Genomic DNA, 25,281 nt, shown 5'->3' with positions numbered 1-25,281 from the left:
GCAGAAGAAGGGGACGACATGGGATGAGATGATTGGATGGCATCACTGACTCAATGCACATGAGTTTGAGCAAGCTCTGGGAGTTGGTGATGGACAGGGAAACCTGGCATGCTGCAGTGCATGGGGTCACAAAGTCGGACACGACTGAGTGACTGAACTGACTGTAGGAGTTGTCATTCCTGTGGAGCTTTTGGTTTTTCCTGAAGTGTCTACTTACCTCTTTTATGTTATTGATAAAAATAAACACATCTTCATCTAATCGGGAGCAGACCAATATGACATATCTGATTTCTTCTTGAAGACGTTCTCCCCAGAACCCACCTTTCCAGGTTTCATCATAGCTATATTACCAAGATTTCTTCTCAGCACACTCTGATTCCACTGTTTCACTTTGTTTGATTGGGCCTTTGTTTTAATTAGTTATCTATTTCTTGGACTTTTTCCCTTCAGTAGATTCTTCAAGTAACTTTTTCAGAAAAGTTGAATGGAAAGCAAACAATGCCTTTATTTTGTCCTTGATAATTTCGTTAGTTTTAGAGTTATAAGAACACAATAGGGACTCACCAATCCTATACACACACAAGCACACATAAAAGCACACTTTCAGGGCATTACAATTTTATCTTCTATTACTCAAAGTTGTTCTTGAGAAGTCTAATAGCAATGTGAATCACAGTCTCTTGGAAGTAACCTATTTTTCTGATATTTTTCCTTAGAGATCCCATCTGGTTTTTGTTTTTTCCTTCCATTTGGCAGTGGAAAGCATCTTATATGGAAACTACTGGGACTCCCCTGGTGGTGCAGTGGATAGGAATCCACCTGCCAATGTTGGGAACACAGGTGCAATCCCTGGTCTGCCCACATGCCTCGGGCAACTAAAGCCCAAGTGCTCTAGGGCCCTCAAATCACAACTAATGAGCCCTTGTCCACAAGTACTGAAGCATGTGCTCCTCAACAAGAGAAGCCACTGCAATGGGAAGCCCAAGCACCACAACAAAGAGTAGCCCCCACTCACCACAACTAGACAAAGTCCATGCAGCAACAAAGACCCAGGACCACCAAAAAATAATGCAAAAAAAAAAAAAACAAAACCCTGTAGATGAAACTATCTATATGAAAACTCCGATTGTAGACCCAGCACCACCCAAAGAAAATAATTAAAAAAGAGAAAACTCATCGAAACTATCAATTTGAAAACTCCAATTGTCATCATCAATCCAGAAAAATTTCCTGATTTTACTGTCTCCATGCTTCTGTTCTCATTTTTTGAAACAAATGTTGGATCTGATTCTTGGACATCTCCATGATTGTTAACTTTTTCCATGTCTTAGTCTTTTTGGTCTTTGTACTGAGAAATTTCCTCAAGTTTACGTTGCGGTTCTTTAATTTAGCCTCAGCATCATTTTTATAAGCCATCTCATTTTACTTCCACATTTTGTTAATTTCCAAGAACCTTCCCATTCTGTCCCCTCTTCACAACAATCTGTTCTTACTTATGGATGCAATAGTTTACCAAGTTCCCGTGAAAGTAGTTATTAGAATTTAACTTTTATTTTTAGCATTACTTAAATTTCCTCCAGGGACTTCCCTGGTGGTCCAGTGGTTAAGAAACCATCTCATAATGCAGGGGATGGGCGTTCAATCCCTGGTTGTGATCTAAGATCCCTCATGCTGTGGGACAACTAAGACCACAGCAAAAGATCCTGCATGATGCAACAAAAACGCAGTGTAGCCAAATAAAAATATATTTTAAAAATAATTCCAGGTCCAAGTGGTGTTCCTGTGCCTCTTAGGAAAGTCCTCAGATGATGCTGATGTTAACCCCTGGTTAAGAACTACGTACTTCTCTAAATGATTAAATGGTCACTACTTGTCTCATAGGTCTGAAGGTGCAACAAAACATTTAAACTTGAATGTTTCTGAGGATGGGAGGCTGAACACATGGGAGACTCTTATCTTGCCCAAAGCTGCTCTGAATTCCAATGTTGTATCCAGCTATGGGAAATAGTAGGTATTTGAACACAGAATTCTTAAGAAATTGATCATTTCTCAGTCTCCTACACGGTACTGTTAGATCCAAGAGGACAGCAATCATCTTTCTGGCTTACCCTTGAGTCCTCAGTGCCTTGCAAAGGCTGACAGGGAAGGCGCTCAGATGGTCAATACATGAGTAATGTTATCTTTTAACATGGTTCACTAACCCCTAACCATTACTCACCCTCTTCTGAGTTTATCCCAGTTTGTCACTTCTCTTAAATTTAATCTTGGTCCCTTACTATGTTCAGAGCAACGGACAAGTCAGTGCATGAAGTGAAGTGAAGTCACTCAGTCGTGTCCGACTCTTTGCGACCCCATAGACTGTAGCCTACCAGTCTCCTCTGTGCATGGGATTTTCCAGGCAATAGTATTGGAGTGGATTGCCATTTCCTTTTCCAGGGGATCTTCCCAACCCAGGGCTTGAACACGGGTTTCCCGCATTGAAGACAGACGCTTTACCGTCTGAGCCAACCTCAACTATAATCAGACCCTAATCAACGCCTCACGTTAGCCATGGCTGGAGCCTCACTGGCTTTCTGTTTGGGGAAGTTCCCAGCAACGTCTGTGGTCTGGGGCCTGGGCTGCCTGGGAGTCTGAGGGGGCTCAGCCCTGGAGGAGAGAGGCCCAGGGGCCCGCCAGGCAGAGGGGACATTAGACCTGAAAATACGCCCCCTCGGGGCTCTGGGAGGGTGAGGCCAAGGCAGGGTGACTGGCCTCTGAGTGGGGGTGGGGTCAGGGGCACCAGAAGAAGAGAGAGCGGGGCCTCTGTTCCAGCCTGCCCAACCCATGGGCGCTCACTCCACACCCCCCAGAGTGCAGACAGGAGGGGCGGCCCTGGGGCGTGAACAGGGTGCAGGAGACAGATCCCGAGGACAGTTAGGCATACATATGTCCATTTAAACACTTCCAGCAGACTTAAACATACTCAGGTCTGAAGCTTTTACTTTTTAGAGTTGCTATAATGGACAACTCGACTCTAGATATGATAAAAGGGTCGTGCTTGGAACCACACATACCTGTTCCTAAAGAGAGCTTCGTGCACGTGATTACTTAGATCCTCCCAGCTGCATGACTGGAAGTCAAGCTCTCATTTTTCGTCTCCCTTATTTTCAGTTATTATTAGTCCACCTTAAGCTGCCATTGTGAATTTGGCAAAAACAGAGCCTGCTCTCCCTTTGATCCCAATTTCCTAATCACTGCCCTCACTGCCTGTGTGCTAGTGAGAAGGCAAGAGCAATTTACACTGCTTCCGTGTACACCTCGCGAAATTAGGTTTATCTACAATAGACATTTGCTAACCTAGCTTTTGTACACGCCTGGTCTCTCAGCCACACTAATAAGACTTTACAGATCCCTCACTTCCAGTAACTTAAATCATTTTCTATAGCCGGGCATAGTGCTGGATAATATCACTCACCTTTATCTACTCAATTTCCCTCATCCTTCTAAGACCAGCTTAGCAGACACAAATTTCAGACAGCGAAAATGTGACCTTTTAAAATTTCATTTTAAAACCTACAACAATTTATCTTAAATAAGGCAACCGCCGATCAGTTGCAAACTGATGAAACAAACTACACACTATTTTAAAACCTTCTGTATTCAAACTTGGTTCACATCTCCTGGCAACGATTTTTAAATCCTTATTTTTGTCTTGTACTTAGTAAAGGTTTCTGTTAACCAAATGTCTTTTCTCTTCCCTCGCGAGAATGTCCAATTCGTTGAAGTCTGGAAGGACCTCTCTTCTTCACGAATACAGAGGAGATGTACATATAGACTTCAAAACAACTCAGTTCCAAATTCTTTCACTAGGTGCCAACACGACTATAACAGCATAACCCAAACTTCCTCAGGGAGTATTTTTCAGAACTAATTTTCAGAATTAATCAAGACAAAGTCTTGTGTTCCATGAATATGTTTCCTGAAGTGACAATTTATAAACTCGACGATTACACATATGTGAGAAACCAACTCACACCTGTGACATCTTAACACTGCACAGGTGTTCTGACATCTGCCCCCTCCCTCCATATTTCGTCTCTTTGAAATGACAGGGAAAAAACCAACCAATCACAGGTTTAATGGGTTTAATAAGTTTACCCCTTCAGTTCCTATTTGCAGCACCCAATATTCCTTTGAAACACCAGACAGACCCAGCAGTGGCCAACAGTCAAGATCAGACTTTCAGAGTTTAAAAGTTCAGGTTCTCTGAGCATTCTGTGTTGCAGTGGCACTTGTCCGAAATTGGTACCTCCCTATCTCTGGGGAGCTTTAAATGTACCAGTGAAAAAAGCTTTTTCCCCTGCAAGGGGAAAAAAGAAAGTCATTCCTCAAACCCAGTGGAGATCTGGCTGTGAGGTCTTTCTTCTGTCCCGTGTCTTCAGGCTTGTGTTTTTGTTTTTTTTTTTTTGCAGTGGAGCAAGAGACCAAAATCTAACCTGAGTTACAAGAAACAAGACAGTGATGGCTATAAAGGGAGTGACAGGAGCAGCGAGGCCTCCTGTCCCTCCCACATCCAATATATGTGCTTCACAGAAAAACGAAAAACAGGTCCACAAAACACAACAGCTAAAATTACAAAAATCCATTCATCCAAGGGTGGTGGGAGGCAGAAAGGGAAAATGGAAGGGAAATGGCACAGGGAGAAAGAGTATTCAAATCAGTCCAGGCACGGGGCTGGCAAATGCTAGAAAAGAGCTGCAGAAACACCTGTGGTCCTTTCAGACTCACCAGTGTTTAAAATCCATACTGGTCGCAGGAAGATTCTGCCTTACATGCACCAGAGACAAAAATCTGGATTCCTCAGAGAGAAGGGAATGTGGGCAGGGCCCTTGGCAGGGTGGGCCCTGCCTTCCCTGGGAGGGGATGGAGGTGAACCAGGAGAAGAGCTGCCACAGCATCCTTCCGATCCCACCCGGCCCCTCCAGATGGCGGGTGACCGACTCAGCGGCCTGCAGCAGCCTTCAGTTTGGCAGGAGACGGGTGCGGTGAGGGTAATTTTTCTGCAGAAGTGGAGCTGCTCAGAGCTGACTGCAGGTAGACTGTCTTGTGGAAGAGTCTGTTGCTTAAGAAAACCACCAAGGAGAAGAGGCGCAACTGGAAAAGGCTGCAAGGTAAGAGAGATCCAACCTGTTAGACCGGCCAGTTGAGAAGAACTGTTTTAATCATTTGGCCACTTATTTGACTATTTTCAATTTAAAATGACACAGGGGAAAACAAGACCACTGAAATTTGATCAAGCGACTACAGATATTGGACATGCAGATTAAACAGGTAGCAACTACAGAAAGCGCTGGGATTGTCATTGTCAGGAGGGCAGTGGAATCAGGTTCGATCCCTGATCCAGGAGGATCCCACATGCCACGGAGCAACTAAGCGCATGAGCCTGTGATCTACAGCCCACGATCCACAACACAAGAGAAGCCACCACAGTGAGAAGCCCGAGCACTGCAACTAGAGAGAAGCCCCTGCTCGCTGCAAACACAAAAAAGCCCCTGCAGCAACAAAGACCCAGCACAGCCAAACCAAACACTTCCAGCTGTGGTGTGAAGATTAGTTCACTTTCAGGAGAGTTTCAAGAGAAAGTCAATTACGCTAAGATACACACTTAACATTAGTGGATAGCAAGAACACCTAAGGCCCTAAAGCAGACTGGAAATTTTTCTAATGCACGTGTCCTCAGCGACTTAACCAAAACTGATCAAAAGACTGGGGTTTTCTTCTAAAGTGATCAAACTTCCAGAGTGCTAGTATTGCTAAAGATTCATTTTTAAAATACTGCTGTGTTATCATTATCAATAAACTCATGTAGCCACATCACATGACCCAGTATTTTTAAAAAGGTGGCCATTCTTACAAAATGAGCTTAACTACAGGTATAAGCGTCTTATTCAGTGAACTGTTACATTTTAAGAATATGTATAAATATGTATAATAGCATCAATTTTTGAAACAGAAATGCACACATATGCATGGGGGAAATCTTGGGATACATCCCAGAAGTGCTACTCTCATAAAACTGTATATTAATATTTTCCCGCAATGTGAGGAAAATGATGTCACAAACCAGTAACTTTTCAGTTGTAGAATAAGCACCCTGCTGCTAAGTCGCTTCGGTCGTGTCCGACTCTGTGCAACCCCATAGACAGCAGCCCATCAGGCTCCCCTGTCCCTGAGATTCTGCAGGGAAGAAAACTAGAGTGGGTTGCCATTTCCTTCTCCAATAAGCACCCTATAGTGTGTTAATGACTGAAACTGTAATTGTCTTCAGGTTGTGCCCTAGTCTGTCAAGTTCTGCTAGGGAGAATTGTTAAATTGTTTCCTTAATAAACATTTTTCTCATTTGTAAAAAAAAAAAAGAAAAAAAAGGATCAGTTACACAGTTTTTTAAAAATTGTAAAAATGTCTCATTCACATAACTGCAGTGTTACGACCCCAGTATTTTAGACAGAAAATACCTGCTACATTTTAGCTAATAAGGCTAATACTTACTATGCTTTGCCAGGGGTCTTTGCTTCATTGGCGCTGATAATGAATAAAGGAAAGAGGATAGAGAAGAGGCAGCCACTGTTTGTGAGAGAAAAAAAAAAGAATTAGCACCTTCAAAACACCCATGACTTTGAAGATATTAGAAGCCCAAAGTTAGTTACCTCCGTGCTAAACAGCATGGCTTGATGGACCCTTAATCTATCAAACACGTTTAAAAAAATTTTTTTTAAAACAAGGATTTTTCTAAACACTGGCTATGTTTAACATTGTTCCAGGAGGCAACATAGAAGAAAGAATATGGGATATAGGATCATGCAGAAAATATTTTAATGCTAGGAATTCCTTGGCAGTCCAACGGTTATGATTCCATGCTTCCACTGCAGGGGGCTAAGATCCTGCATTCTTCAAGGTGTGGCCCCCCACAAAAAGTAAAATAATGCTAACTGACAGACATCTGTGACTATCTGTCAGGGAGAAAAATCCTACAGACCTCTAGACGGCCAAGTGAGAATGCAGAATGCCTAGCACAGAACCAAGTGCAGACAAGGTGCTCCCTACACTGAGTTATTATTATTTTTTAAAGTAGTTCAAGTCCTTGCAGTCCAATTACCTGACAATGTAGGAGGACTGCATTGCTGTGAGGAAGGCCAGGGGCAAACCAAATCCAAAGTAGTAAGGCCAATTCCTTTCTATGTTTGACAACCGCTGGTGCATTTCAATTCCTAAAACAAGGAGCCAACACAATTAGCCTGCATTACTTCCTTTTAGTCAAATGACTAAATATTGTTAACAATTTATTTGAGGTTTGAGTTTTAGGTTCAGATCTGCTATTTAGAATACAACTAAAGTATATTAGAATTGCCCAAATCCCATAAAGCTTCTATGCAAAGATTTTACAACTGAACCATCACAATTTCAAAGCTGGCAGGCCAAGTAAACTCTGCATTCAATACCAGCAGCATCCTATGTCAGTATTAGTTTTAAACAAAGCAAGATATAGTCAAAAAATAAAAAGGCAGCCATCCTCTAGAAATCAATTAATCTCTTTCAACCATCCAAAACCAAATATGCCAAGGACTTTCAACATATCCCTGAAATGATCTGTACGCACCAGCATCAAATTAACTTCTCTGATTCAGAATAACTGGTGCTCATTTATGCCACCTTATGGCTCTGTCCGAGCTACATGACATTGAGCTCCACAGGGTAGTCCTACAGAGCTATACCCCCCAGCACCAAAGGGTTAGAAAAACCTCTAAGCCAAATCTAAGTCCCCTCTTGCCAAAAAGGCTGCTTCATTCCAACGATGGGTTTGCCAAGGGCCTCAGTTTTGAAGAATTTAATTAGTTTCCTTGGCAGCACCATTTCCAAACTGGGCCTCCAAGCTCTTGAGTTTCTTTGGACAGGCTTACCTTTATTGAACCAACGATATTCGAAGCAGTACAGTGAGTAGAGGAGAGACATATGCAGGAGGCTAACCAGCTGGCCAACAAGATGGATGGGAAAGAGACTCACAAACATCCCCTGAAGAACAAATATAGAAAAGCTTAATTCCAACACTTCAGAGACCTAACGCATTCACCTGCCACTCTGGGTTATCGCTCTCGCTCTCGACCCAGACAGCTGGAGAGCTGCTTCTCAAGTTTCTAAAATAGCAGGTGAGTGGAGAAGGCTCAGGGTGGCTGGGAAGAGCAGGCAAATTCATGTTGTTGTTGTTGTTGTTGTTGTTTTAATCATTTTATGATATTAAAAGTCACTAGTTGTTTCTATGAAAAATGATTTAAAAATCATTACCTCCCATAAACATATCTGCTCAGTATAAACAGGATACCCTGTTTTTGTGAAGCTCCCTCTAGTGGATCTTTGTTTAATCCGCCCATGTGCCCGGAAGGCCAGTCTCACCTGGAGAAGGAAGAGTGCCTGAAGCAAGAGGTTGAAGAGCATGTCAGCAATTATTTTGCTGACACTAGGAAACGGGTGAGGCTTCCTCCCGGACACCTCGAATGCCAGGTCAGCTATATCCTGCAAGAGAGAAAAGAGCTCACCAAAACGTGAATTCAGTTCAGTTCAGTCGCTCAGTTGTGTCCGACTCTGCGACCCCATGAACCGCAGCATGCCAGGCCTCCCTGTCCATCACCAACTCCCAGAGTCCACCCAAACTCATGTCCATCAAGTCGGTGATGCCATCCAACCATCTCATCCTCTGTCATCCCCTTCTCCTGCCCTCAATCCTTCCCAGCATCAGGGTCTTTTCAAATGAGTCAGCTTTTTGCATCAGGTGGCCAATGTATTGGAGTTTCAGCTTCAACATCAGTCCCTCCAATGAACATCCAGGACTGATTTCCTTTAGAATGGACTGGTTGGATCTCCTTGCAGTCCAAGGGACTCTCAAGAATCTTCTCCAACACCACAGTCCAAAAGCATCAATTCTTCAGCGCTCAGCCTTCTTCACAGTCCAACTCTCACATCCATACATGACCACTGGAAAAACCATAGCCTTGACTTGACGGACCTTTGTTGGCAACGTCTCTGCTTTTTAATATGCTGTCTAGGTTGGTCATAACTTTCCTTCCAAGGAGCAAGTGTCTTTTTATTTCATGGCTGCAGTCACCATCTGCAGTGATTTTGGAGCCCCGAAAAATAAAGTCAGCCACTATGTCCACTGTTTCCCCATCTGTTTGCCATGAATTAAATGGCCTGATTATCCATCCCCAAAGTGAAGGCCACTAGTCTGCCATGAGAGCTGCCAAGGGAGAAAAGCCCCTGGACACCTGGCCATGAGACACCCTTGTGAGCTGAGAGAATAATTTCATTTTACAAGAGCCAGAGCTCACCCACTGGCTGCCTCACCAAGAAAAGTTCAGGCTGAGGAGTCGGTCCCTACCTAGCTACTAAATTGACAGACTGAAATCTGCCACCTGGTGACCAATCATGCCGTCAGACCCAGACTCCGTGCTGCCCTGGACCTACCTGAAACCAAATCGCGTTCACAACTTTGCTGAGCACAAAGAGGGGGAGCACCCAGAGAGCGCTGAAAATTGATGTGAGGAAGAACTCCAGCCACGACCAGACATCCCCGTGTAGCGATGGGTCACCTAGGACAGCAGGGAGGGCTTGTTAGTTTACCTGGAGAAAAGGAAAGCCAGAAGACCAAAGGCACATCCCCTGATTTGTGACTGTTTCCCCTCCACACACCCCTTTGCTTCTTGCCAGCACATCACGGTACTTATTCCAGGTAGTCTTACTTTCTCATAGAAACACCACACTCTGGCCATGACTCCAATTCAGAGTGGCCACGGATACATGCTGCTCACTTGGTGGTGGCTGACAGGTCAGTGGCTAGTAGTCACTGGATGCAGGAATCCACCTGAGTTCATCTTCCAGCTTCGCCACTTACTAATGGTTTAACCTTGGTAACCAACTTGCATTTCCTCATCTACAAACTGGTATCCACAGCATTATCTACTCAAAGGGTTGCTGAGAGATCTGACTTAGAAGAATCTGCCTTGCAAAGCAGGGGACATGGGTTTGATCCCTGGTCACAGAACTAAGATCCCACATGCCTCAGGGCAAATAAGACCTGATGCAGTCAAACAAATAAATATATAAAAAAACCTAAAGCTCCGGGTTCAAAGTAAGTGTTCAATAAACTGACGGAGACAGGAAAAACCTCCCCCCTCTATCCTGGGCAGATAGCACAGAGCAACGGAGTTACTTACCAATAATCTGGGCTGTCACTGATTGAAGGACAGGAATAAATACTCGATAAAACAAAAGGAGACTGAGCTAAAGGAAAGAAGCAACAAGGTAAGCATTAAAAGCCCTTCTTTAAAACAAGAATTTCAAGTTTCAGTGTACGTATTTTCCAGATGGAAGTGCCTTTTATAAATTAGGAGTCATGCAGTGGCATCAAAACTGGAGTCATTGCTCTTTACCAGTTCTCCAACTGAGAGATACACACCCGTCACTGCCTATGAAAACAGTGAAACTTTGGGGGGCATAGGAGAACAAGTCAATCAGTATCATGCCGATACTAAGAACACAGTCATATTTTATTAATTAAAGCTAATGAACTGAATACCTAAAAACATTTGTGAAATGTTTAGATTAACAAGTTGAATTATACTGAATTTCAAGCCAAAGAAAATATTTTAACTATTTGTTTTTCAAAGTACTCAAACTTCTCCTGGGGCTGTGTTGGTTCTCAGTCAACTGTAGGCAACTTTCTGGTGTGAGTTTCCATAGTAACCAATTTGAGGACACTGCTATGACCAGGTGAAGGGAGAGCCTTGCTCATGTCCATCTGTCCCTCCCCTTTGAGCCTCCATAGTTACTCTGAACCAAAATGTCCAATGTCATGAGAAATTGTTACCTATGACAATAAAACTTAAGTCATTTAACAAAAAAGTGTATATACAGGGCTGTCCCTGACATTTATATACAAGAATTCTGAGGGGACATAAAATGACTGAAAGTGCACAGAATCCTGAGTGATGGCCTTAGGAATGCATTACTAGGTGAAAGTTACCTGTCTCAGTTTTAAGAAGACAGCTGAGAATCATGAACACTGCAACAACCTGAACAGAGATGCTTCTAAGGCACTTGGAATTTGAGGAAAACGAACTTACCCAGAAAACTCCACCATTCCAAGCGCAGCACTGAAAAATTCTGCTAACAATACGTGGTTCACTGGAAAAGACCACATGTGTTTAGCTTAACAGATATATAGGCTATTTCCATATTGTCATTCAGCAGCTCTCCTTTTTATATATTTTCTTAGCACCATATTATTTTTTTAGCACCTATTGTTCTTCCAATGTTCTCTCCTAATATCAATGAGAAAGGCTAAAAATATTTCAAGAGAAGCATTTTTTCTTAAAAACAAAACAAACAAACAAACTCCTTTATTTCCTAAGTCCAAGACTGGAGAAGATTAGAAGGGGATGTCTGAGGTTCTTTTATCAAAATCCACATAGGCGCTCCTAGAAGCATCCACTCAGCCAAAAAAATTTTTTATGGTTCTCTATTCACCATTCTTGGAGAAGGAAATGGCAACCCACTCCAGTGTTCTTGCCTAGGAAATCCCATGGACAGAGGAGCCAGGTGGGCTATAGCCCATGGGGTCACAAAGAGAAGGACATAACTTAGCAACTAAAACAACAATGATATTCATCATTCTGATTTCTTTTAGACACGACAATATTTTGAACAAGGATTACTGTTAGACCTCAGTTTAATTCAACGTGAGGGGAGTGGGGAAAAATCACCTGTAACTTTTATGGGGGAGAAAGTACAAAAGACAAATAAAGGGGTACTGAAACTCCACATCATTATGTAGTGTCTGAATTGTATGCTCAATTCGATCACTTCCTAAAGTGTCCCCCTACCCCCGACTGGGAAGGGAGTTCAGATGCTCCCTGACCTCAGCCTCCACTCCTTACCTCTCCTGCCTCCTCTCTATGCTCTGGGCTCTCCTCTGAGCCAGGACACTGCTTGCCCTTCTTCGACGCTGCTCCTCTCTCTTTTGTTGAATTCGAGCATCTAGCTTTGAGATGGTACAAATTCCCCAGATGGAGTCTTTGATTCCCTGTAGACAGGAGTATTTATTATTTTTAAAGAGGGAAAATTATGGATCAGAAGACTTCCCAAAGTTAGATACAATGAAATAATAGTGTAAATCATTCTATTTAGTTTGCTACAAGGCTGAAGTGACCCTTGATATTCTTGTTTAGAAATCATTCCCAATTTACAGAAGAGTTGCAAGAATGGAGAACTTCCAATTATCCTTTCTCGAAATCACCAGTTGCTGTGCCACAGTTATTTATTATTACTATTTATACATACATACTCATTTTTTTCTAGATCATTTGAGTAGGTTGCTATATCATGTCCCTTTTACTTATAACTGTTCATTGTGTATTTCCTAAGAACAATGATATTCCTTAATACAAGATCAGTTCAGTAGCTCAGTCGTGTCCAACTCTTTGCGACCCTATGAACCGTAGCACGCCAGACCTCCCTGTCTATCACCAACTCCCGGAATCCACCCAAACCCATGTCCGTCGAGTCGGTGATGCCATCCAACCATCTCATTCTCTGTCGTCCCCTTCTCCTGCCCTCAATCTTTCCCAGCATCAGTCTTTTCCAATGAGTCCACACTCCAGTTTCCCGATTTGTCTCAGAAATGCCCTCTACAGCACTTTTACCCATCGCATACCAGACATCAGTTCAGAATCACATGTTGCACTTAGCTCTCCTATCTCTTTCGTCTCCTTCCATTAGGAACAGCTCTATAGCTGTCTTCCTTTTTGAAGCATACACATAAGTTATTTTATGGGGTGCCCTCAATTTAGGTTTGTGACCTCACGATTAGACCCCAGGTTACACATTTTTAGCAGGAGTTATCACCTAAGTGGGGCTTCCCAGGTGGCTCAGTGGTAAAGAATCCACATGCTAATACAAGAGACATGGGATTGAACCCGGGGTCGGGAAGATCCCCAGAGAAGGAAACAGCAACCCACTCAAGTATTCTTGCATGGGAAATCCCAGAGAGAGGAGTCTGGTGGACTATAGTCCATGAGGTCGCAAAAGAATTAGACACAGTGACTAAACAACAAGAGTCACCTAAGTGATGGGGTGCCTTTCCAGGTGTCATATCCAGAAGCATGTGATGTCTGTGTTGGCCCTTGCAGGTGACACTGATTTTACATAGTCAGAAGGTGTTATCCAACTCCATTGTATGGCTGCAAATTTTTCTCCTTGCAACTAGCAAAGAATCTGTGGGCAGACATTTCTGAGACCAGGCAAATATCCTGCTCATCAAGTCCTCTTCCCTAGATTTGCGCATCAATTAACAAGTCTTGATCAAACCAATCTTGAATAACACGGTTGCAAAATAGTGGTTTTCTAATCCCTCTAAGAGTTACCAATACTGTTAAGCCAAGTTATAGCCCTCCTTTATACTCTTCTAATATCAGCTGAATGCCTACAAGTATGATTTATAGCCTTTATCAAACCAGTGATACAAGGATAGATTAAACACTGGTCTCCAAAAAGGAGCAGGGCTGGACCAAGGCTGAAGGAAGACACAAAGAAATAATTACCATAAAAGTATGAAAAGCTATTGCTGATTAAGACAGAAACAGCATGGCAGTATAGCTGGAGGAGAGTGTCTTTAAACATGTATGGTGAGGGAGAGAATGAGTAAGTCTATAAGTCACTGATGGGGCCACTTGCCAATCACTGGAAGAGCCCCAATGGTAGAAAGGTTACTGTCATTACCACAAACATTAGACCTGCCTATTACCCAGTTCAAAGGACTACCCTCATTCATCGACCCACTTTCGTATTGAGCATCCTTAATGACCTAGATATCAGTCATATGGACGTGCTTAAGAAACTCATAACTTGGCAGGAAAAGTACATAAGTAAACAACAACAACAAAAATGTATAGTTTAGTAAGTGCCAGAACGGTTTTATATCCAAAGTAGAGAAGGAAGAACTAGGGCATTCAACATCATCAAGAAGCAGAAAAAGGTATTCTGGAAACAATGGTCAACCTCGATTTAAGAATGACATTTTCTCCTATTATGAGCAAAAACAAATTTTAGAGAACATTGTCAGAATACAGAGAAATGGACAAGTTTATGAACTACACACTGAAAGGAGCATACCTTGGCAAGGTTCACATGGTCTTTTACCTATGAGTAATGTTTATTCTTATTTTGCTTTTTAACTTGAGTCTTCCACAAACAGTTTAAAATTTTAAGATCATTAACTTCAAGTGGCTTAAGGCCTAGCATGTGCCAGGATGATGACAGGATCCCCACCTCTGATACTTACAGTCTGTCTGGGGCAGACAAACATACAAAGTGCATGCTGTATAACTGATCCAGAGTTGACATTTTATCGCACAAGAACGGCAAGAGAAGGATGTAAGGTATTAAAAGAAGGTCACGTTGCATGAATTCGCTTTGGCCCTTCTAAGATATTCCTTCAATTCCACCTCTTTTAATCAAAGGAAATAAACTTATAAACACTCCCACTCCCAGGCAGAACTGGTCTCTCTCCTGTCCTCAAGAATAAAGCACCAGGGGCTCCAACTAGGGCATTGGACCTTAGATATAACTATAACGGAATGTCATATGATAGATCATTCGGATTACTGGATCCTAAACAGACCTTTATGGGTCTGTTGATTAGGGGGTCCTAAATGTCCCTTTAAGGGCATCCTAAATGTCTCTTTAAAGCATCATCATCTCCGCCTTGTAGAACGGGAGAATAAGAGAGGTTCTATACTGTAGATCCAAACAAAGTAGGTTAGGTATTAGCATTACACCAATGTTCACTGCTTGGTTTTCAACAATATACTACAGTTACATGAGATGGCAATATTAGGAGAACCTGGTGAAGGATACAGTGGAGTTCTCTGTATGACCCTACAACTTCTCTGCAAGGCTAAAATTATTTCAAAATAAAGTTTAGGAAATTCCCTGGTGGTCCAGTGGTTAGGACTCCATGCTCTCAAGGTCAAGGGCCCGATTCAATTCCTAGTAGGGGAACTAAGGTCCCACAGCTCATTTGGCACGGTCAAAAAAAAATACAGTTAAAAAAAAAAAAGATGGTCTGGGCCCAAGCTGAACAGGGTCCCCATACTAGCGACATTCACTAGACAGGTCTCCCAAGTTTCTGCGAGATGCAAGATAATTCCTCTCTCGAGTAGTATGGATTAGAGTGAAAACCTGTATGTGAAGAATCCAACAAATATAACAACACTACCTAACAGACTTTCTAGTCAGTTCCTGCAGCAGGAGGGTCAGAAGAAGATTGGACATACTCACCCTGGCAAGATCCTGCAGAAAGGTTTTGACACTGTCAGCCATCTCTTTACCGCCCAAACTATCAACTACACAAAGGAGAGAGAAGAGTCCCCAGATTTCTCATCATGAAGGACCTGCAAACAGATGGAGTATAATCAAGGAAAAATATTTATCTTCAAGTTACTTCATGTACTTCTACATGATGACGTTCTCCACATACTTCTCTAATAGGAGTGCAGTAGATTCTATCAGTTACATAGATACTAGCAAGTGAACTAAGTGAGATTATAGCTGTAACTGCTGAAACACTTGAAATCAACAATGTTTAAATCACTTACCCACCTCTCACTTTTATTCGGGGTAAATGTGCTCTTGGACCACTAGTCTCTTCTCTGGGCCGTGATGTCTCTAACTATTCCTCCTTCGTTGTTGTTCAGCTGCTAAGTTGTGACCAACTCTGTGACCCATGAACTGCAACATGCCAGACTTTCCTATCTTTCACCATCTCCCAGAGTTTGCTCAAACTCATGTCCATTGAGTCGATGATGCCATCCAATCATCCCTGTCACCCTCTTCTCTTCCTGCCCTCTATCCTTCCCAGCACCAGGGTCTTTTCCAATGAGTCGTATCAGGTTACCATCCCTTCTGCACATCCCAAGTATTTTTGAGATCCGAGATCATGAGTGACAATTACACCTCCCTGTCCTCTTAAGCAATATTTGTGCTTGATGTTACATGAATGCAAATACAAGAGCAAGAGGAAAGTTCTAACAAAAATTGTTAAATATGCACTTCATACACAGGGCCCTCCGGCAGAGCTAAGTTTGGATGATGATGTGAAATTTCCCACCAAGACCCTCAAATATGCCTTTCCTGTTTTCCAACCTTAAATATATACATACATATGTAAAATTTTAATAAGCATGCAAAAAATAATGAATTTTAAACTAGGCCAAAAAAAGGTTAAGTTCACATACACAAATATTCATTAACACACTATAACTTTCCCACTGCATTTTTTGAGTCCATCTATGTCTCTGCAAACACTCAATTTTGCTCCTTTTTATGGCTGAGTAGTACTCCACTGTTGTACTTCCTCTGTTGATGGACATCTAGGTTGTTTACGTGTCTTGGCTATTGTAAACAGTGCTCTAATGAACATAGGGTTGAGTGTGTTTTTTGCGTGTGACTTTTTGAATTATGGTTTTCTCTGGGTTTCCACTGTATTTTTTAATTAGGTGAATGAAAAATCTAGCTTCATAAAATAATAACTTGAAAGTTCACATGTATAAATATTCTTACAATATTATGCTCCCAAGTAACGTGTTTAAGGTGAACGAAGAACCCATTTTCAAAAATTTAATTAAGAACTTGGGATTCTAAAATTCTCAAATGTGACTTAATCACTCTGAGATATCCTCAGTTTAAGAGAGAGCGCATAATGACAATATCACAGGCAGCTTCTATAAACCTCGAATTTCAAAACATAAGCACCCTTTGCTTAATGACCACTTCATCAAACTATACCTTACTGACCCAACTGGACTACTACCACCTAGAGCAGGAAGAGCAGGCAATACAGCAGTAGGAAGGCAACTTGCACAACACTGTATGTACCATCTGCTCCTTGGGTCAAATCCTACACAGATACACTCAGAGGCAGGTGAATAGTTAACGCTTGTGATGATACATAAGACATTGGTTGCTAAAGACTATCACGGATTCACTCTTCATCGTCTACTTCCTCATCAATGAATTAAGGGTATTAAATTTCTTCCTAGGTTTCAAGTATACAGTGTAATAACATGAAAATAAAACCTTAACTTCTAATATAAACATAATCCCACTACAGAATAAGCCAGTTTGGGAGTTTAAGGAAATGGATTACTTAGTCTGGGTTTCTCACAAGGCGCTGACATAACTTGCAGCGTGCTGGTCCTAATTCAAGGGCAAGAGCTCTGTTATCTGAACCATGGCCATTAACGCCTGGCTCCTGGGCTTCTCTTGTGGCTCCGCTGGTAAAGAATCCGCCTGCAACACGGGAGACCTGGGTTCCATCCCTGGCTTGGGAAGATCCCCTGGAGAAGGGAAAGGCTACCCACTCCAGTATTCCGGCCTGGAGAATTCCATGGACTATACAGTCCATGGGGTAGCAAAGAATCAGGCACGACTGAGCGACTTTCACTCTGCAGATAACAAGTCGCGAGTTACCTACTGACTAACAGTGGCTTTTGAGGACAAGTCACTTCAATGTTACACAGAGACCCTAGCAGCCTTGCTACAGAAATAGGTGAATTATCTGGTTTGACAAAAAAGGTCAGACATGCATAAAAGCAACCTGCCACAACTGGAGACCAGAGGCTGAATAATAATACGGAGGGAATCCTCGAACTGAGGTGCAAGTGAATGAGATACATCCAGTTCACAGGATTTCACAGATGGAGGAACTGAGTCTCTGGAGTTAAATGGCTTGCCCAAGATTACAGCACGCGAAAGGCTACAGAGAACTTCAAAACCCCAGTATTCCAACCCTCAGTCGAGACTGTCTACTCAAGCTTTGCGATGAGGAATTTTGTTTAACCAGACTTAGAAAGCATCACTAAGAACAAAGCTAGTGGAGGTGATGGAATTCCAGTTGAGCTATTTCAAATCCTGAAAGATGATGCTGTGAAAGTGCTGCACTCACTATGCCAGCAAATTTGGAAAACTCAGCAGTGGCCACAGGACGGGAAAAGGTCAGTTTTCATTCCAATCCCAAAGAAAGGCAATGCCAAAGAATGCTCAAACTACCGCACAATTGCACTCATCTCACATGCTAGTAAAGTAATGCTCAAAATTCTCCAAGCCAGGCCTCAGCAATACGTGAACCGTGAACTCCCTGATGTTCAAGCTGGTTTTAGAAAAGGCAGAAGAACCAGAGATCAAATTGCCAACATACGCTGGATCATGGAAAAAGCAAGAGAGTTCCAGAAAAATATCTATTTCTGCTTTATTGACTATGCCATAGCCTTTAACTGTGTGGATCACAATAAACTGTGGAAAATTCTGAGAGAGATGGGAATACCAGACCACCTGACCTGCCTCTTGAGAAATCTGTATGCAGGTCAGGAAGCAACAGTTAGAATTGGACATGGAACAACAGACTGGTTCCAAATAGGAAAAGGAGTACATCAAGGCTGTATATTGTCACCCTGCTTATTTAACTTATATGCAGAGTACATCATGAGAAACGCTGGACTGGAAGAAGCACAAGCTGGAATCAAGACTGCCGGAAGAAATATCAATCACCTCAGATATGCAGATGACACCACCCTTATGGCAGAAAGTGAAGAGGAGCTAAAAAGCCTCTTGATGAAAGTGAAAGAGGAGAGTGAAAAAGTTGGCTTAAAGCTCAACATTCAGAAAACAGAGATCACGGCATCTGGTCCCATCACTTCATGGGAAATAGATGGGGAAACAGTGGATACAGTGTCAGACTTTATTTTTTGGGGCTCCAAAATCACTGCAGAGGGTGACTGCAGCCATGAAATTAAAAGACACTCCTTGGAAGAAAAGTGATGACCAAACTAGACAGCATATTCAAAAGCAGAGACATTACTTTGCCAACAAAGGTCCATCTAGTCAAGGCTATGGTTTTTCCTGTGGTCATGTATGGATGTGAGAGTTGGACTGTGAAGAAGGCTGAGTGCCGAAGAATTGATGCTTTTGAACTGTGGTGTTGGAGAAGACTCTTGAGAGTCCCTTGGACTGCAAGGAGATCCAACCAATCCATTCTGAAGGAGATCAGCCCTGGGATTTCTTTGGAAGGAATGATGCTAAAGCTGAAACTCCAGTACTTTGGCCACCTCATGCGAAGAGTTGACTCATTGGAAAAGACTGTGATGCTGGGAGGGACTGGGGACAAGAGGAGAAGGGGACGACAGGGGATGAGATGGCTGGATGGCATCACTGACTCGATGGAACTGAGTCTGAGTGAACTCCGGGAGTTGGTGATGGACAGGGAGGCCTGGCGTGCTGCGATTCATGGGGTCGCAAAGAGTCGGACACGACTGAGCCACTGAACTGAATAGAGCATCCCACGGACAAAATGTTTCTTACGCCTGTAAACACAGCTGGCCATTAAATTCCTAAGCAGTCATGAGAAGTGACCGAGTATCTACTGAGGCACAATCCTGTACTTTCATTTCTAAGTCACTAAACCCAAGTCCGGAAGGCAGGTGGCTGTCACACCCCACTCCAGGTGCGCTAAAGGTAAGCATCCTCTCTTCTCACCGGGCTCCGCGGACGGTCGGAACCCACAGGTCCCTTCGGACCCGTCTCCCCGCAGCTCCTGGGCAAACTCCAGTGGAGGCTGGTCTCTCTCGGCAACCAGAGCCGTGCACGAGGCGCGGGGCAAGCTCACCTCCCGTCACACGGTGAACTAAACCGAGCAGAGCCGCACCTGGGCAGAGGTCCGCCCGCGGCTGCCGGCTGCGTCCCCCGCCCCAGCCCTGCCTCGCCTCCGAGGCACTTTCCGTTTCGGGATACCCGCCCGCAGCCTCCGCCCGCACCTCCCAACCCCGCGCTCGGGCCCTGCTGCCCTCCCACGCCCTCGCCGCCCCAGCCGCCGGGGTCCACCCCGCGAGCGGGCTGCGCGGCGCCAGGGCCCGGCTCCGCCGAGCTGCACCTACCCGGCAGCTTCGCCGCCGCGGCTCCGGCTCCGGCTCCAGCCGGGTCCCTCGCCCACCGCGGGCCCGCTCGTCTCCTCCGAGCCCCTCCGCACCGGGTCGCACGCTCCCGCCCGGGCACTGCCAGGGCCGGGGCGGCTGCGCCCGCACTGGGCATGCCCGGGCCGCACGGGGCCGCTGGGAAGTCGGGCGGGCGCGGAGTTCAGCGGCCCAGGAGGAGGGGGCGGGGCCACGGCGGAGGAGGGGCGGGGCTACGGGCTGACGCAGCCTGGAAATGCCGGCGGTGCGCCAAGCCGGCTCTGGGCGCCTGCTCTGTACGCACTGCTTTCCGGGACGCTGTTCCTCCACCGCCGCCCGGTTGCCCTCCTTCCCGATCCAGTATCTATTAACAGTTCTTTGCTCTCTCTTTTTTACTTCTCCGAGGTTGCCTGTCTTTCTATTATAACGCCTAACAACGGAACAATAAGATTCAGAAGTCATCTTGATCTATTTGGTTGGGAGATTTTCTATAACCAAAGAGTACTAAGGAATGCTGGGTTTAAATCAAGCTCATTCACCTGTTAAGAATAAAATGACTATGAATGGGTCAATGGGCCTTCCCTGGTGGTCCAGTGGCTGAGGCTCCCGAGCTCCCAACGCAGCGGACAGGGGTTCGATCCCTGGTCAGGGAACTAGATCTCACATGGCCACAACTAAAATCTGGAGCAGCCAAATAAATAAATATTTTAAAAAAGAAGAAGAAGAATAGGTCAAGCTGCCATGCAGTGTAGCTGCATTTGACTTTGTCTTCTGGCAGCACAGTGCTGGCTGAAATGAAAAACGGTCAAGTAAATAGAAATGAAACTGTTTTCACCTCTGAGGCCGCCAGTCTGTCTACCCCAGGGCGTCGAACCATCAAGCCTGACCTATAACCTTTTTCTCCCCTATTCCCAACCTCCTATATCTCTCACTCCACATTTTTTCTCTTCTTTCCATTTCTCTTTTCCTTCACCTCTAGGTATGCTTAGAGCTGCTCGGGCCACCAATAGAATCAGAATTTTACAACTAGAAGCTATTTAGTATAACCTTACACAGTGTAAGCCCAGATGTCTTCTGACTTACTCAAGGTCAGTGACAAAACAAATACCCAGACCTCTTGACTCTCCTTGAGTTAGTTATTGACCTCTTCTTCCCTGACCAACTTCCAGCCCCATTCCAGAGTAGAGGAGACCCCTACCCTGAGCCTGTGGAAACTACCAGGAAGACTGTCCCAAAGTAGAAACTAACAAGATGGGAGAAGAAAACTAAGCGTTGAGAACAGCACAAGCCTCTGAAATAAAGCGCCAACCTGGAATTTATATATGTAAACCCCTTGGGAAGGGAAGTATTTTCTTATTTGTTTTTGCCTTGGTAATAATTTCATTTTCACTGAGAATAGATCTATGAATATCCAGTCAAGTTTCCTTTTCTTATAAATCCATTGCTTGATTTTTTTCATGATTAAAGAGAATGGGAAGGTGGAGCAGGAAGAGGTCTCATCTCACTTGCCTTCCCTCTCAGGATGCCTGTTCCGCGTTGCCTGATAAATTGTTTCATGGATGTTGTCTGTTTTACTTAATGCATTTATTGTTTATTTTTTAGCTATACCTCACAGCTTGCAGGATCTTGGTCACCCAACCAGAGAGTGAACCTGCACCCCGTGCACTGGACCACCAGGGAAGTCCCTGTGTTGTCTGTTTTCTTATTGTTTCATATGGAGAGTGAATTCAGGTCCTGTTACTGCATTATGGCCAGGAAAGGAATTCCCCTTCCTACTTGACTGGAGTCATAATTACTCTGCAGGGCTTCATAGGTGGTGCTAGTGGTAACGAACCCTCCTGCCAATGCACGAGATATAAGAGACTCGGGTTCAATCCCTGGGTTCGGAAGATGCCCTGGAAAAGGGAATGGCAACCCACTCCAGTATTCTTGCCTGGAGAATTCCATGCACAGAGAAGCATAGCGGGCTAAGGTCCATGGGGTTGCAAAAGAGTCGGACATGACTGAGTGAGTAACACTTAAAGTCATCACAAAGAGGAGACATCCTAAACTTCCTTTTTGTCACAAGAGTAAATATCTTCAGCTCTTTGTTATAAGGAACTACATGGAAATGATTTTTATTTCTTTTGGAACTTAATTTTGATAAAAATATAAGCAGGTCGTCTGCTGAGTCTTAGCTATCTTGTTATAAAGAGATTTAGGTGGTTTAATGATAAACTGATTATTGTAATTATTACAGTAGCAGTGATTCCTCCAAGCTCCAGCCTTTCTCAAAAGTGTGAATTTAACTGCTTTATATAAAATGGATAACTAATAAGGACCTACTGTAGAGGATAGGAAACTCTGCTCAATGTTCTGTGGCACCCTATATGGAAGGGGAGCTCGGGGGAGAACCAATGCATGTATATGTATGGCTGAGTTGCTCTGCCATGCACCTGAAACTTGTCATGGCCTGGTTGCAGGTTGGAAAAGAATTTCCAGCCATGAGGCAGAGTGAAAGAAGAATAAAGTTTTTTTAGAGTGGTGAGGGGAGAGTCGCTGCCAGCACAGGGGGCCAACTTCCTGATAGTCAGAGAGAACTGATGTTGAACAGGGGTCCTTGATTCATTTTATACCCAGGGTGTAAGAAGCAGGTTAAGGGTCTTGGATGAGGCAGTTATATGGGAGGGAGGGCGGAGAGAAAGACAAAGACCTTCTCCCTATATGGGGAAGGAGAGGAGACAGGTTATGCTGGTCAAGAGGACCTGAAATTCATTAAGAGTTACAATATTAGGAATGGGAAGGAAGGATAATAAAGGTCTGGTTTTTCCATTCCTGCATTCCAAGACCCTCCTTGGTTTTATCTGCTCTTTCCTCCTTCAGTTCAGATCGTCACTCAGTCATGTCCGACTCTTTGCGACCCCATGAACTGCAACATGCCAGGCCTCCCTATCCATCACCAACTCCTAGGAATTTACTAAAACTCATGTCCATTGAGTTGGTGATGTCATCCAACCATCTCATCCTCTGTCGCCCCCTTCTCCTCCCGCCTTCAATCTTGTCCAGCATCAGGGTCTTTCCAGTGAGTCAATTCTTTGCATCAGCTGGCCAAAGTATTGGAGTTTCAGTTTCAGCATCAGTCCTTGCAATGAATATTCAAGGCTGATTTCCTTTAGGATGGACTGGTTGGATATCCTTGCAGTCCAAGGGACTCAAGATTCTTCTCCGACACCACAATTCAAAAACATCAATTCTTCGGTGCTCAGCTTTGTTTATAGTCCAACTCTCACATCCATACATGACTATTGGAAAAACCACAGCTTTGACTAGATGGACCTATGTTCGCTAAGTAATGTCTCTGCTTTTTAATATGCTGTCTAAGTTGGTCATAACTTTTCTTCCAAAGAGCAAGCGTCTTTTAATTTCATGGCTGCAGTCACCATCTGCAGTGATTTCGGAGCCCCCCCAAATAAAATCTGTCACTGTTTCCACTGTTTCCCCATCTATTTGCCATGAAGTGATGAGACTAGATGCCATGATCTCTGTTTTCTGAATATTGAGTTTTAAGCCAATTTTTTCACTCTCCTCTTTCACTTTCATCAAGAGGCTCTTTAGTTCCTCTTCACTTTCTGCCATAATGGTGGTGTCATCTGCATATCTGAGGTTATTGATATTTCTCCCTGCAATCTTGGTTCCAGCTTGTGTTTCATCCAGCCCATCATTTCTCATGATGTACTCTGCATAAGTTAAATAAGCAGGGTGACAATATACAGCCTTGATGTACACCTTTCCTGATTTGGAACCAGTCTGTTGTTCCATGTCCAGTTCTAACTGTTGCTTCTTGAGCTGCATACAGATTTCTCAGGAGGCTGGTCAGGTGATTTGATATTCCCATCTCTTGAAGAATCTTCCACAGTTTGTTGTGATCCACACAGTCAAAGGCTTTGGCATAGTCAATAAAGCAGAAGTAGATGTTTTTCTGGAACTCTCTTCCTTTTTCAGTGATCCAGAAGATGTTGGCAATTTGATCTCTGGTCCCTTTGCCTTTCCTAAATCTAGCTTGAACATCTGGAAGTTCTCGGTTCACGTATTGCTGAAGCCTGGCTTGGAGAATTTTGAGCATTACTTTGCTAGTGTTTGAGATGAGTGCAACTGTGTAGTAGTTTGAGCATTCTTTGGCATTGCCTTTCTTTGGGATTAGAATGAAAATTGACCTTTTCCAGTCCTGTGGCCACTGCTGAGTTTTCCAAATTTGCTGGCATATTGAGTGCAGCACTTTCACAGCATCATCTTTCAGGATTTGAAACAGCTCAACTGGAATTCCATCACCTCCACTGGTTTTGTTCCTAGTAATGCTTCCTAAGGCCCACTTTGAATTCTAGAATGTCTGACTCTGGGTGAGTGATCACACCATTGTGATTATCTGGGTCATGAAGATCTTTTGTGTATAGTTCTTCTGTGTGTTCTTTCCACCTCTTCTTAACATCTTCTGCTTTTGTTAAGTCCATACTATTTCTGTCCTTTATTGTGCCCTTCTTTGCATGAAATATTCCCCTGGTATCTCTAATTTTCTTGAAGAGACCTCTAGTCTTTCCCATGCTATTGTTTTCCTCTATTTCTTTGCACTGATCACTGAGGAAGGCTTTCTTATCTCTCTTTGCTATTCTTTGGAACTCTGCATTCAAATGGGTATATCTTTCCTTTTCTCCTTTGCCTTTCACTTTTCTTCTTTTCATAGCTTTTTGTAAGGCCTCCTCAGACAACCATTTGCCTTTTCGCCTTTCTTTTTCTTGGGGATGGTCTTGATTCCTGACTCCTCTACAATGTCACAAACCTCTATCCATAGTTCTTCAGGCACTCTGTCTATCAGATCTAATCCCTTGAATCTATTTGTCACTTCCACTGTATAACTGTAAGGATTTGATTTAGGTCGTACCTGCATTGGAAAGGGCTTTCCTGGTGGTGCAGAGGTTAAAGCGTTTGCCTGCAATTTGAGAGACCTGGGTTCGATCCCTGGGTCGGGAAGATCCCCTGGAGAAGGAAATGGCAACCCACTCCAGTATTCTTGCCCAGAGAATCCCATGGACAGAGGAGCTTGGTGGGCTACAGTCCACAGGCCGCAAAGAGTCGGACACGACTGAGCGACTTCACTTTCACTTTTGCATTGGAAAAGTCTCTGATGCTGGGAGGGATTGGGGGCAGGAGAAGGGGATGACAGAAGATGAGATGGCTGGATGGCATCACCGAGTCAATGCACATGAGTTTGGGTGAA

General features: G+C 43.8%; 1 protein-coding gene across 1 annotated transcript; it reads right to left on the bottom strand.

Annotated features, from left to right (window-relative positions):
- Window positions 1-4,107: 4,107 nt before the first annotated feature.
- On the bottom strand, window positions 4,108-20,161 carry EI24 (EI24 autophagy associated transmembrane protein). The gene is made up of 11 exons (XM_052661843.1): window positions 20,016-20,161; window positions 15,367-15,479; window positions 11,967-12,112; window positions 11,154-11,214; window positions 10,245-10,311; window positions 9,496-9,620; window positions 8,428-8,547; window positions 7,938-8,049; window positions 7,136-7,247; window positions 6,529-6,603; window positions 4,108-5,143 (listed from the first exon to the last, which is right to left on the bottom strand). The coding sequence occupies exons 2-11, from the start codon at window positions 15,406-15,408 to the stop codon at window positions 4,981-4,983; spliced, it is 1,023 nt and encodes a 340-aa protein (XP_052517803.1). The 5' UTR covers window positions 15,409-15,479; window positions 20,016-20,161; the 3' UTR covers window positions 4,108-4,980.
- Between the last annotated feature and the right edge of the window lie 5,120 nt (window positions 20,162-25,281).

The sequence above is a fragment of the Budorcas taxicolor genome, chromosome 25 (assembly GCF_023091745.1).
Source record: "Budorcas taxicolor isolate Tak-1 chromosome 25, Takin1.1, whole genome shotgun sequence".
In the NCBI taxonomy this organism is placed as follows: domain Eukaryota; kingdom Metazoa; phylum Chordata; class Mammalia; order Artiodactyla; family Bovidae; genus Budorcas; species Budorcas taxicolor.
This window is presented reverse-complemented; position numbering and strand designations above follow the sequence as displayed.